Raw genomic sequence first — 12,887 nt, forward strand, 5'->3', positions numbered from 1 at the left:
GCTCCTGTTGTTGCCAGCTCCAGTTCATGCTCTACAAGCCAAACTCTGCTGTTTTAGGAGATTTAACTTAGGCTCAGCTCAACAAAAACAGTGCTGGTGTTCTCTCCTGAACACAGTGTACAAGCAGTAAATCAAACTTTTAACATACATATTAGGTGTTCTGAGAAAGCAGGAAATAAGTAGGGGAGAGGAGATGGGAAGTGCTTTTCAGAGAGTCTGTGCTGAGCAGCAGCTGAGCCAGTGCCCCACAAACCAGTCTCTCTCCCATTCCAGTGTGTCCCATTTCCCCCCTGGTCTGGCTGCACAGCAACTCTGGCCTCAAAGCCTGGAAACAGAATTTCCTCTATTCTCCAAACTCTCACTGTACAGACACAATCTCTCAAGAGTTGCCAAGGTTGAGTTTTATTTAGGATTAGGAATACTGAACCACAGAAAACTGTTAAAAGTAACAGAGGTTGACTCAGTAAGGAGGGTGCACAGATGGTGACTGCATGGGAAACTGCCAGACTTCAGGAGGAATTGCTGCACCCGTGGAAAGGGCTGCTCAGAACTGCACACTGTGCTTCGCAACAAGGCAGTTTAAGGAGGCAGTAAAATGGTTACAATGTATCAAACATTTTATAAACAAACTTTTTTTTTTAACCATCCCTGATTTGGTGCCAAGAGAAAGCTTTTGCTTTCACAGCTCTTTTTACAGGTTTGTGTTGGGGTGTAGTTCCCCCCAAGCAAACCTTTTAAACTTGTAATAAACTTTTCTTGAATGAATCCTGTAAGTTTTTCTCATTATTTCACATTCCCCTGTACATAAAATATACTTTTTAAAAATCAATAAACATCTGTAGACAAATTACATTAATAAACTTATATTTTACTCTCTATATACATGTTGGCAATGTCAAAGCTTCAAGATTCACATGGAGGTCTGCAAGACCAAGGAAATGTACACAAATAACTTATATTTAGGAAAAAACCCCCAAAAGCTGAAGAGTATTTTGCCACATTATTGTGGGTCACAGTATTTAAAATATTTTTTGAGTTATTCTTCACAACAACATTGTCTTAGCAGAGAATGATGAATCAAACTGAAGCAGAAATTAAAATCAAGTAGCAGTTACTGATTCCAGTGCAGAACTAAGTCAAGTAAAGAACTACACTTGATTCTTAAAGAATATACAATATATTGGAGACTTCTCCAGTACTAAGGCTTCTTCAGCATTTTACCTTTAAAACCATCATCCTGAGACGGGAAGATTCCAGTGGATATCACTTTTAGGATTTCAAATGGAATGATTCCAGTGTTGAGCTTAAACCATTCCTGTCTGTCTGTCAGACCAAGTGGTAAAATATACAAACAGCTTGGTGCCACATTTCTACTTAATACTTTTTATGGCCCTGAAAATGGAAACATTGGCATCCAAACCCAAGATATTCCAACATAATAAAAAGGCACTGAGCTATAGTACTGTATATACAGTAACATTTGTGTTTGCATAGATCAACAACAACTGGGAACACTGCAAGGAACTAAGCACAAGCAGGAACTAAGAGGAAACACGGAGGCAGCAGGAACTCTTGCTTAATAACCAGCGTGGGGCAAGGAATCTTTTACCAATAGATATTCAGTCTGTCAGCTTCAGTTGTCCTTCATAAATTAAAAAAAGGTGTTCTTAGAAGAGTGCTTTCTGATCAAAGAGCTGCAGGTCAAAGCGCACCCAGACTTCTCCAGTTGGAACTTCATGCAGCAGTAGGTGTTTAGTCATGGGGCCTTTGCTCTCTTGTTCTGTTCGGATTTTTGCTACTGGAACTTCGGTGCGACCCAAAAAATCTGTTGGGCAAGTGAGTAAGACATTTCATTAGGCAAGGACAGCTTAGCAAACCTGAGTCAGGTTAAGCAGCAATGCTGCACAGTAGGTGTTCAGTTCCAGAGCACTGCTCCCAGGTTTCCTGTTTGACTGGCCCTCAGCCCTGTGTAAACCAGCCAGCAGTGACAAAAAAGGGTCTTTTTAGAAGACAAAAATGCTATGGATTTAGGATGGAAAACATGCCTTTATTGTCATGTTTGAGCTTAGGGTTTTAAAAATACTCTTAGAAAATACCCTTTCAGAAACACAATTTCAAATGTTCTCCAGTTTTAGAGCTGGCAGGTCAGAGTTAGGTGATAGAACCTGTTTACAAATCAGCTGAGATGCCACAAGGACAAAAAAAAAATCAACTGTTTTGGCTCAGCCAACTTTTATTAAGCTTATATATCATTCTTCTCTCAAGAACAATGACCTTGAACAATTACTACCACTAGTAGGTTTACAGTTCTACTTAGAAATCATATACCTTCTTTGTGGCCATTTCTTATACAACATCTTTGTCTGTGTCTGTGCATTAAAAGGCTCACTGTGGACTGAAAAACCAACAGACTCTGCTGTCTGGCTGGGAGAAGCAGCCAAAGTCATGTTACCTCACAGGAGAAAAGACTGAGCTATAGTTACACACATGGCACCTCAGGTCAAGGCAGTTCCTAGCAAATCTGCAATAATCAACCACATGTCAGCCCTGAAAGAGCGTTTAAGCTTTTAGGGAGTACCTGACAGCCAAAACCATGTTTCCAAGCAAAACAAGAAAGCTTATCAAGCTGTTGCTGTGCAAATACAACCTGGCACCTTATTTTTGGGCACCTACAGTGAGAGAGTAAAACTTCTGCCTTCAAATTCTCTGTCTGCCCAGTCTGATCAAAAAAAAATAAAAATACCATGTCTGACATAAAAGCCAGAGTGGGATCCAATCTGACTGCCTGGAGCTGCTGGCTCTGGAAGGCTACTGAACCTCCTGTGTCCTGAGGCACTGCTTTCACACAACACTTCCCAGGCAGCAATCAGACCCACCGGCTCTCAGAACTGCTGCTTTTCCTAAATGTCCACACTTACCATCGGGTGAGAACTGATCCCTGTCAAACATGGTGATACACAGGACATCCTGATACAGGTCCTTGATGAAGAACTGGCAGTTGAAGTTCCACTTGGGGTTCAGGGTGTCCTGCATGGTTCTGGTAGTGTAGCTCTGCGAGCCCATGCTGATCTCACAGTACGGGTTGCTCTTCCCTAAATACAGAACAGGGAGTGAAAACCCCCTGCAGTGCAGAAACCTCCCCTCCATCTGGAGCCTGCCTGGACACACATCGATGCTGCTGCCCAGATGTGGATCAGGCAATCCCTATATCCCACAACAGCACAGAGCTGGTTCCTCACTTGTTCCTCTGAAGCTAAAGAATGGCTAATTCATACAGAAACTGTAGCTGAACCACAGTGTTTCCCAAATCACCAAACTCCTCTCAGCAAGCCTTTCCAAATGTTACAGGAATAAAAGTGATCTGAGACTGTTTCCCTCACTTACCATTGGGCTTACAGGCCTTTAGTTCTGTTGCTTCAATCACGTGCACCATCAAACGTCCTATTCCTGAGGTTTTCTGTGAGCGAGCTGGGAACAGAGAGGTCAGAAATAAATGGATTGGTTGGAACTGTAAAAACTGGCAATAGATCTGAAGAGGGACATCCTGCACAGACACTGTGGCATCCTCCAGGTGGATGACAGGGAAATGCAGAACTCTGTAGGTACCTTGATAAGCCTTTTCACGTTTCTTCTTCTCCGTTTCGATGTACTGCTCTGACGCCGCTTTGATTTTCTGGACCCAGGCAGTACTGCAAAGAGCAATCCCTACAGTCAGGCTCATCCCACAGGCAGGGAAGTCTTCAGCATCAGTGACTCTGCCCCAATCTCTTTGGCCATTCCCCCCTCCCCCAGAGGCATCACAAATCAAGTTAGGTCATGGACTAAAGCGATGGAGTTTTTGGATTTAATCTTAATGCCACATTCCACATCAGACTAAATAAACACAAAGTGGAGCTGCTGTTCTATTAAAGACTGCTGGGTCACATTAAAAACTGACTAGGACTGGGGAAGAATCCTATGGGATGCTAGACTTTGCAGCCCTAAACTATTCTTGTATACAACAGTAACGTCAAGGAGCAGCAGATGTGGCTGGATTCCACTGCAAGAGCTGCTGCACAAGCAGAACAAAATCAGAGAAAACCTGTCATGCAAATGAGAGTCAAGTGGGTTTATTTCCTGACCAAGGGACAAAACCCTATTCTTGAGCTGAGAGCCCCCCATGTCTGCTCACTTGAGACACGGCCTGCAGCCTCGATCTGCAAGTTTAGGCTCAGATCTGCACTGTCACTACTCACCGCTCGTTGATGTTGTCAGTTTTAAGTGTGTAAACTCTGTCGATGTGTGATATGTGGAAAACTGGCTCATCGCTTGAAGGGTCTGTGGGCAGTTTCACCAGGACTTCATTAAGGAAAACCGGCTGAAAGAAGAGCAAATGTCACTGTCACAGCATCACCCTGTGACAATGAGCTGAAAGTTTACAAGGATGTTTAAATACATTGTTTTACTGTAGGGAAAACTAAAGTCATAGGACATAGGACAAACAGTGAGATCATCGTGTAAAGGATGTGAGAAAGGGCTGAGAGAAAAACTGCTCTGGCAATACACCCCATTCTTGTCTTCCTAGATGGAGAGCTTTGTGAAAGGGGCATGTCTGTGTAAGCAGAGCTGCAGTGTGAAGCTTGGAAGTCCCTGGAATCTCTCAGGCTTCCTATGGGAAAGCAAACCCAATACTTAAACTTATCTCCCCAACTTCAGAATCTTGAGAACATGCACTGTGTCGACAGAGCAACTAAAATTTTGCACCTTTTACTGTTTTCTGAAGAAGGACAGGAAATTTCTTGTGGATGCAACTTGTGCAAACTCAAGTCAAGGTTCCTGCTTCTGAACATCCCACTGAGCTGCTCAGGCACGATGCTACTTCTGCCCTTTCCTCCCCAAAGTGGATGGAAGTGTTTGTTAAACCAAGACACAAAAGCCTGTCCTTTTCCAGGATCCAAGCCAATGGCAGTTGTGCAAGTTGTCTGCCAGGACATGCCTGTATGACAGCAAAAGGGGCCAGGCAGCTAATCTCAACAGAACAGCAGCATTCCTCATTAGAAGCCAGGATCCACTGCTACTAACATGACCATGGAACACCTTGGTTCACTCACCATTTTGTACATTTTGAACTGGGAGTTGGATTTGGGGCTGAACAGTTTATCGGAGCCAGAAGACAAACTGTTTAACCATGTAGGTGAGCAGGAGGAAGTCATTGAAAAGGAATCCGTACAGCTCCTTACTGCTCTTGGCCTTGTACAGCTTTCCCACTATGCAGGAGCTTCCAGTGGTCCCAGGCAGTTTGTGAGGGAGTTGAAACAGGTTGCTAGGGAGGACAAAAATAATTATGCACAGCACATGAGCACTTTGCAGAGATCAGTCTGCTCTCTTTCACCGTGGAGATTGCTCAAGTTGCTCAAAATGCCCTTCTGTTTTGTTATACAATTTTAGTTACAAAATTAAGAGAAAGGAAACTACTCTGTGATCAGCCATGGAACAGCACAACTCAGAGTAGAATTTAAGCTTTAACGTTACAACAACACGGGGTTTCTGGGATGAGGGCATTGTACTGCCACAGCCACTCCCGCTGTCTTCAAAAGCGTGGTTAGAAAGAGCTGAGCCTTCTCAGGTTCGCGCCACACTCTCTTACAGTGCTGCAGGTGGGCACTCAGGACAGACTTCTGGGCTGCAAGCCTTGGTTCCTTATGCAGCCAGTGGAGAACTGTCACACCTCATTTTGAAGGCTGTCTGAAAGGTACAGAACTCCACGTATTTTTGAGGATCTGGCACTGAGGGCTTCTGTGACCTTCCTGATGAAGGAAACCTTGGGAAGCACCCACTAAGTGAAATCCCACATAGTAACACCTGACTTAGCCCAGCAGCAACAGGACAGAACTTCATAGGAAGAGTTATTCTGTCTGTTTAACAGTTTAAACAGTATCAGTTTTTAAGCTTATAATCAAGATTTCTCCACCACCAAAATCATGCAAAAATGAGGGTTCATCACATTATGGTTCTAAGTAGAATTCAATAAAAGCTTTTCTGCCAAGAGCTCAGTGGTGGATCACACTCCAATAAGGGATGTGAGCAGGGACTCCCTTCCCCCTCCAGCCTTTCTGAAATTACTCTGAGAAGACTCTTCCATGCAGGGGTGTCAATGCAGCTACCTCAGCAAGGCCTTCGCACTGGACTGGGACTGTATCCATTCCAGCCTGTCCGAGTTCTCCTTCTCCCGCACCCCTTCGTTCACCTGGGAGCCAGCTCCTCTGCACGCTCCAGGGCCAGCCTCAGGGTACTGTGATCCGGGTGGCTTTCTGGAGTGTTCTCTAGAATCTGGTGTGGATCACAGGGGGAGAAAAGATAAAGTCAGTGTTAAGCACTGGTACTGCTCAGAGAAATCCCCATAAATGGTCAAGGCTTTATCTTTGTTTGCTATTGAGATCAGACTCAAGGCATTCACCTACAGAACCTCACTTGGGGTACTCACACTCTTTATGAGCAGAGGGTAGCGTGTAATCCTTTGCATTGGTTTCAGGAGGAAACTGGAGAGGGGCATTCCTTTGCAGCGAGGGTCCAACGCAAGTTTCTGTGTGCAGTAGAGATTTAACATTGCATTACTCATCAGGAAACAGTTGCCTCACTGGCATGAATACTGAAACTCTGATCAGATTCATTTTTCCAGGCATTCCAAGAGATCTTAGATTTTCCAGTAAGCAAACAATACTGTTTCCAGAACAAACAGGAAAGCCAGAGCTGTCATTGTACCAGACGCTTTACCAGCATAAATCATAGGGTCATTGTTCATGCAGAATCCTTACATTCAAAACTGTTCCAGCTTTTATTTTGACATTACAGGCTCCACTCAGGTTGAAAAGAACAAAGCAATGAAAGAAACAAATGCCTGATGTCAGCAACTCTGGGAATTCTCCTTCATGCCTCAGTAAATTAGCTAGAGAGAAGGACAGGATATAAATAAAGAGCACAGACAGTGTTAACCAAGGTCACCATACAAATACACCTTGGAAGGGTCTCAGCTATTTTCGCAGGATTTACTCTTCTGGGTTATTTTGATCTGGTCCATGCTGGTCAGATGGGCTCCTCCCTTGAGAAAGAGAAGGCACAAAAGCTACTGAATCAGATACCTTTAAGTAGTCTTTGAAATCAGCATCTTCATCAGTTTTTGCTGCAGCAGCGACGCCCCGTTGAGCTGGCAGCTGCAGAACCGGATGTAGGCCTGCATGTGGGACAGCTCTGCTGCCAGGATGTCCCCGATCATCTGCACCGGCATCTTCTCTCCTCCCGTTTTCTTACGCACCCGCAAGGCTCTGAGGAGGAGAGAAATCACCATCCAACTTTGCTGCCAAGTCTGTGAGGCCTAAATCACAGCCCTTACAACCCCCACCTCTGAAAGGACTCAAAGCCTGGGAGGTGAATTCCCATACACAGCAAAGGCACTTCCAGGCAGCGCTGGGATCCAGCCTGAACCCCCAGGAAGTCACCAGCACAACATGCTGAGCTGAATGATCTGCCTGGTGGTGTCTGGGGGACTGGGACTCTCCTGTGAGGTTTCTGGGACAATCAGAATCAATCTCTACATTCAACCAGCATCCCATTCAGTGAATTATTAGCCACATTGTCTCTCTAGTGTTTATTTTTAGATAATAGAAGGTTGATGTGCAGAGAACTGGAAAGAATGCTTCCCATGCACATACTTTTGTGTAGGCTCTGCTTCTAAGGTATTACAGCAAATGTGCATCTGTTCTTGCTGTTTACTCTTCCCTCTCTCTTATTACAACTCCTTTTGAAGCAGTCTGTAGTGAATGCATACATGCACAGGAAATAATCAGCAAGGACAGAATACTTATTGTAAAACCAGGAAACTTCCTGGAAAAAGGAACAAGAAAATAAAAAAGAGGAAAATGTAAGACTGCAGGTAAGTACTCACTTCAGTAACTTTGTATTTGACATGATGAGTTCCTTCCAGTTAACAAAGATCAGCCCCATTTCTCCTTCTGTGAGAGAGCCCGAATCAGCCATTGGTTTTTGGAAAACCTGGAGCCAAAAAATGAGAAAAGTGAGTCATTCTTCAGAGACAAAAGCAGCTCAGCCTCTTGTTTAACCTAGCAGTGACTGCTTTTGTTGAATGCTCAGTGTCTAATTTCTCAACAGTTAAAAGCAATTCCTTAGTAGCACTTGTGACAGCTGTCACTATTTCCCCATAGCGTGTGACCCCATTCTGACACCAGCATCATCATTTGCAAAGCAGGAACAAGCACTGAGACCTGGAGGCTGACTGCTCAGCAGAAGAGCATTCCCATGATTTCAGAGTCAATCACTACACAAATTGCACTTGCACATCGTGCTTTTCCCCCTGCCCAGAGGATGAAGGGTCACCCTTTGTGCAGAACCACAGCACATCACCTCTGGAGAGCAGAGCACCTGTGTAACTTGGTGTATTTAACATCTGTCACACTTTGCCACAGTTGTTTTATGCAGAGAGGTCAAACTGGACGCCCAACACCACACTAGGCTGCCCAGTTCCTGCCTGGCCTAGTGTGTTGTCTTGCTTCCAGAAATAAAACTGGAGAGAAGGCACATGATAAACTTTTATGGTGCTTCTACAGCTTCTGTCATGAGCCTTTGCAGCTCTGCTCGACACCTGGCCCAGCCCATCATCTTTCCACCGAACCCAAACACCAAAGAACAGGATTTGGAAAATAGGAAGGTCCTCGTAAGCCAAGGGGTTTCACAACGTTGTTTTGCCTGGTGGGCAACTATGTAACATTCACTGGAAAGGGAGGTGCCTACACACCTTTCCTCTTCCAGCATCTCACAATTTGAAGAATCCCATTATTGTTATTGTTCAGCAGGACAGAGGTGCTCTTTTTCCAAATGCATTTTCATGTCCTAGATCTCACCTCTACGACGGCTGCAGATCGTCCATGTACCTTTCCTCCGTCTGAATGAGCTCGTGAATGTAGCCCTGCCTCTTCCTTTCCATTGGCTGCATGGTGTCAAGGCTCTGGAGATCAGCACACCCTGCAAGAAGTAAGCCAGAAGTTTAGATCCCACTCAAGGCACCAGATGTGATGAATTAAAAGAATTGCACCAGCACACACCAGCCTGTGCCTCAGACCACACAAACAGCAGCAGCGGGTTTCAAAACCGAGTGAGGTAGCGATTGACCCCCTCCCTCCTTTGTGTCATTTTTCAGTCAACTTTTTATTTCTTCAAATGCCCCTTGTTCTTGTACTGTGATGCAGAATGAGAATTCCTGACTTCCTGCCACTCCATTGGTCTCATGACTTTTCTCACCTCTTCTGCCACACTGATTTGAAACTTTCCTCTTACCTCATGCAATGTCTTTTTGGACTTGACCTTAAAGATCTTTTCAACCTTAATGATCCTACGATTCTAAGTTCTCTTTTGTGAGATGAAGTAATGAAAAATGCGTCTGGTCCTGACTTAGGACATCGCACCTTTAATCCCCACCCCATTTCTCAAGTCCTTTGCCTTGGTTAATAATTTTTGATAAACCACCACTACAAATTTTTAAAGTTTAACACATAATGTTATATCTGTGTAACTTCACAGTTGCATAACTTTTTTTTCTAAAATGAGCCTGAAATATGTTGAATTATTTTTATGCATCAATTACAAATAATCGAAATCATGCACAGGAACACACTGGCAGTCAGTGACACAAACCCCAAGTTTCTGTAAGAACATGCAGGCCTACAGCTTCACACAGCTCTTTCTCTACTGTATGTTAGTAAACAAGACAACAGTGTTCAAACTTTAGTAACCAAACCAAAAACTGGTAAAAACAAAGTGGTTTAGCTGGGTAAAGGAGAGAACAGAAAGTCAATCTGGATCCGTCTGTCAGCCATCACATGCCAGCGAGGACTGCGAAGCAGCAGGGTGGGGAAAAGGAGAACAAAGGAGAACAAAGGAACAATACAGAGAGTTTGAGAACATCCTTCTATTGTGGGTGTGATGGCATCGCACTGTAATACCAGGTGGATTTTGCAGGATAGCAGAAAGGACATCGCAGGAACTCATTTAAATCCGGCATTTCTAGAGGAACAACACTTCATGAAATTGACAGGTGGGGTGAAAGGCAGGGCGACCTACACAGAAAGGGCTGTACCTCCCCATCACCCCGACACACTGGGACACGAGGATGCGGCTTTATTCACATCAGTGTATAGATCTGTTTATGGGAGGGCTGCTCAAATAATGGAGTTAGTAATAAATTTGAGGGGAAAAAAACTAAGAAACACTAAACGTCTGGCTAAACTTGATGAGACAGTGATCTAGCGGAACCTCACAGGCATAAGCTGCCTGAAGGAGCAGCAACTGTCAGCAAAAGAGAAACTCTTATCAAGTGAACTTACGACACCATGCCAAGTATTCTAACAGGGAAACCCTTTGAACAACACAAAGAAGTGAAACAGCAAAGGCAACAACCAGATTGAAATCAGGACTTTTCAGTTCTGTTTGGACCCTAAGGAGGAGCACAGATCTTAAGCCTTCTGACAGATTTGCAAAAACACACTTTTACAAAGAGATCTGGGATTGCAGCTCTTTTGATTGTGCAGAATGCTGCTTCTGGCCTTAGTTATCCCCAGAGTTACAATCAGGCCAAAATTAGATGAGAAAAAGAAGTAAAGTTATAGACCAAAGTCATTCTTGTGAAGTTTGGTATCTCAGTCCATCGAGACGGTCCATGGCCAATGTGTGCTACTTGTGTCACTCTTCAGTCTGTACAGCACTGAGTTTAAGCTCACCAGTTGCCTAAGACATGACATTTTAAGATAATCAGGGGGTTGCACAGTAACCAGGCTTTATTTATCCAGATTTGGAAGTCTCAGCTTTGACCACGTGGCCACATCAGCAGGGATGGACTGAAGCTCCTGTCTGCTTGTATTCCAGCTGTTGGAACAATCCACATGCTGGGATTTGGGTCTGTCCCATGCTGCCCACTGAAAGCAGAAGCAAACACTGGAAGAAAAACGTGCCTTTTTCTGCATTAAAATAGATTTGGTTCATAAGCTCATTATCAGATGCAAAAATGCAGTTACATTAACTGACTCCTGCACTAACCTTGTATTTGGCCTGTCAGCTTCTGGCATGAAGGGACAAGTGCTGTTTTGTGTTTAATATTTTATTTAATTTTAATTAAACACTAGTGTTTACCAGTGAAAACACTCCAAATTTCGATACATCTGATGATATCAGCATAAAAACACAGTATGTGATCCCCACATCTGATTTTAGAGGGTGAATTCAGGCATTTGGGTCTGAAGGGAAGAAAGGAATGAGACCAGAGAACAAACCAGCCTACCTGGTGCATTTGCCAATGTTTTCCTAAAGCGTCCATAGCAACCCATGGGCTCACCAGTACAGAAAGGGTGGACCTACATCTCTACACCTTCTCCTCCCACATTTCTGTTCCCTCCTTCCCTTGCATCAATTCTGGCACTTGTCTGACTCCCAGTTCACACCCTGGCAGCAAACAAATCCCAAGGAGGGGGGGGGGAAACAGTATTTCTCTGCTAGTTTAGCAGCCAGGAATGTGCAGGGAAGCAATAAAACTGTCTTGTTTGGCAGCAGAAAGCTGTTGGTTTGTTTTGGCTTCCGTCTGGTCAGGATTCATCCCAAGCTCCAGATGCAACTCATGAAAAGCAGTGAGATTTCTGGGAGCACCTGCAGAGGGGATTGCAGCTACTCACCTCCTCTGCTTATTGAGAGGGTTTCCTGACTTTTCGAGGGGAAGCCAGCCTGCCTCTCCCACCAAGAGCAGGTAGTGCTAAGCTTTCAGACTGCCTGGAGCATGACCTGCCCAGCTCCCTTCTCCAGAACATTGACTGGAGTGAGCAGTGAGTGGCTGGTACCTTGGAAACTTGGGACATACCAACAAAGATTTGCCTACACCACCTGGGGTGCCTTCTGTGCTAAATCCTGCTCTCCAAGGGGAGGAAGCACCTGCCTCACCAGGGCAGGGCAAAACAAGCTGGAGAGTGTACAAACAGGAAATCCCAGTCTCTACAGTTGTGTTTAAAATTATACTTTCCCCTCCAAATATACCTGATCGAGGAATATTTTTTTCCTACTAGGATAACTGCCGCTGCCTGAAACACTACCACATTCCAGAGTCCAAAGATGTTCTGCTCTGGAGGAGATTCACATGCCTGAAAAACATGGGGGCTGGGGGTGAAAACCTTTCCAATTACTGACATATTTTGGATTTGATCACGTTCAAGGGGAAGAGCGACACTTTCTGAAGAAAAGAAATCCCCCAAAGAAAAGATGAATGAGACCTATCACCATGTCATTTTTTCTTGGTTAAAAAAATAAGTGAATTAAAATTCTTCACTTAAAAGCCAATTCCAGAGAACTGAAGTAAAAAGCAGATGAATAAGAGGCTTTCCTAGATGCCCAGAGCTGCTTGGGCACTGAATGCTTTGTCCTGTTCCCCAGCAAACTTCCCCTCTCAATGAACAAGGGAAAAACACATTAGAAATGACAGCTTAACCCTCCAACAGGAGCTCAGGCACTTGCCCAGAAGGATCTATCTAGACCAGAGGCATTAACTGCTTTTGGTTATCAGTGAAGACTATTTAGGGGTAGAGAGGAGTTTAGATTGGATATTAGGAAAAATTTCTTCATGGAAAGTGTTGTCAAAGACTGGAATGAGTTGCCCAGGGAAGAGGTGGAGTCACCATCCCTGTAAGAATGTGTGGACATGGCTCTTGAGGAAATGGTTTAGTGGTGGGATTGGCAGTGCTGGGTTCTTGGTTGGACTTGATGATCTTAGAGGCCTTTTCCAACCCTAATGATTCTGTGATTCTATATAAACTGCATTTTTAAGGAAATATATTGGTTTGTTTAGGGTTTGGGGTTTGTTG

The 12,887-nt window shown here is 44.3% G+C and overlaps 1 protein-coding gene across 1 annotated transcript in view; it reads right to left on the minus strand.

Annotated features, from left to right (window-relative positions):
- Window positions 1-379: 379 nt before the first annotated feature.
- The window catches only part of ITSN2 (intersectin 2), an 82,978-nt gene continuing 70,470 nt past the window's right edge, over window positions 380-12,887 (minus strand). Inside the window, 17 exon segments of the mRNA XM_032683941.1 lie at window positions 380-1,825; window positions 2,919-3,092; window positions 3,385-3,468; window positions 3,607-3,689; window positions 4,236-4,357; window positions 5,091-5,154; window positions 5,156-5,256; window positions 5,259-5,357; window positions 6,144-6,169; window positions 6,172-6,234; window positions 6,237-6,309; window positions 6,464-6,562; window positions 7,119-7,159; window positions 7,162-7,301; window positions 7,922-8,028; window positions 8,439-8,448; window positions 8,904-9,015. Of these exon segments, the coding sequence (XP_032539832.1) occupies window positions 1,668-1,825; window positions 2,919-3,092; window positions 3,385-3,468; window positions 3,607-3,689; window positions 4,236-4,357; window positions 5,091-5,154; window positions 5,156-5,256; window positions 5,259-5,357; window positions 6,144-6,169; window positions 6,172-6,234; window positions 6,237-6,309; window positions 6,464-6,562; window positions 7,119-7,159; window positions 7,162-7,301; window positions 7,922-8,028; window positions 8,439-8,448; window positions 8,904-9,015 (1,556 nt within the window). The 3' untranslated portion in view covers window positions 380-1,667.

This window comes from Chiroxiphia lanceolata, chromosome 3 (assembly GCF_009829145.1).
Source record: "Chiroxiphia lanceolata isolate bChiLan1 chromosome 3, bChiLan1.pri, whole genome shotgun sequence".
Lineage (NCBI taxonomy): Eukaryota > Metazoa > Chordata > Aves > Passeriformes > Pipridae > Chiroxiphia > Chiroxiphia lanceolata.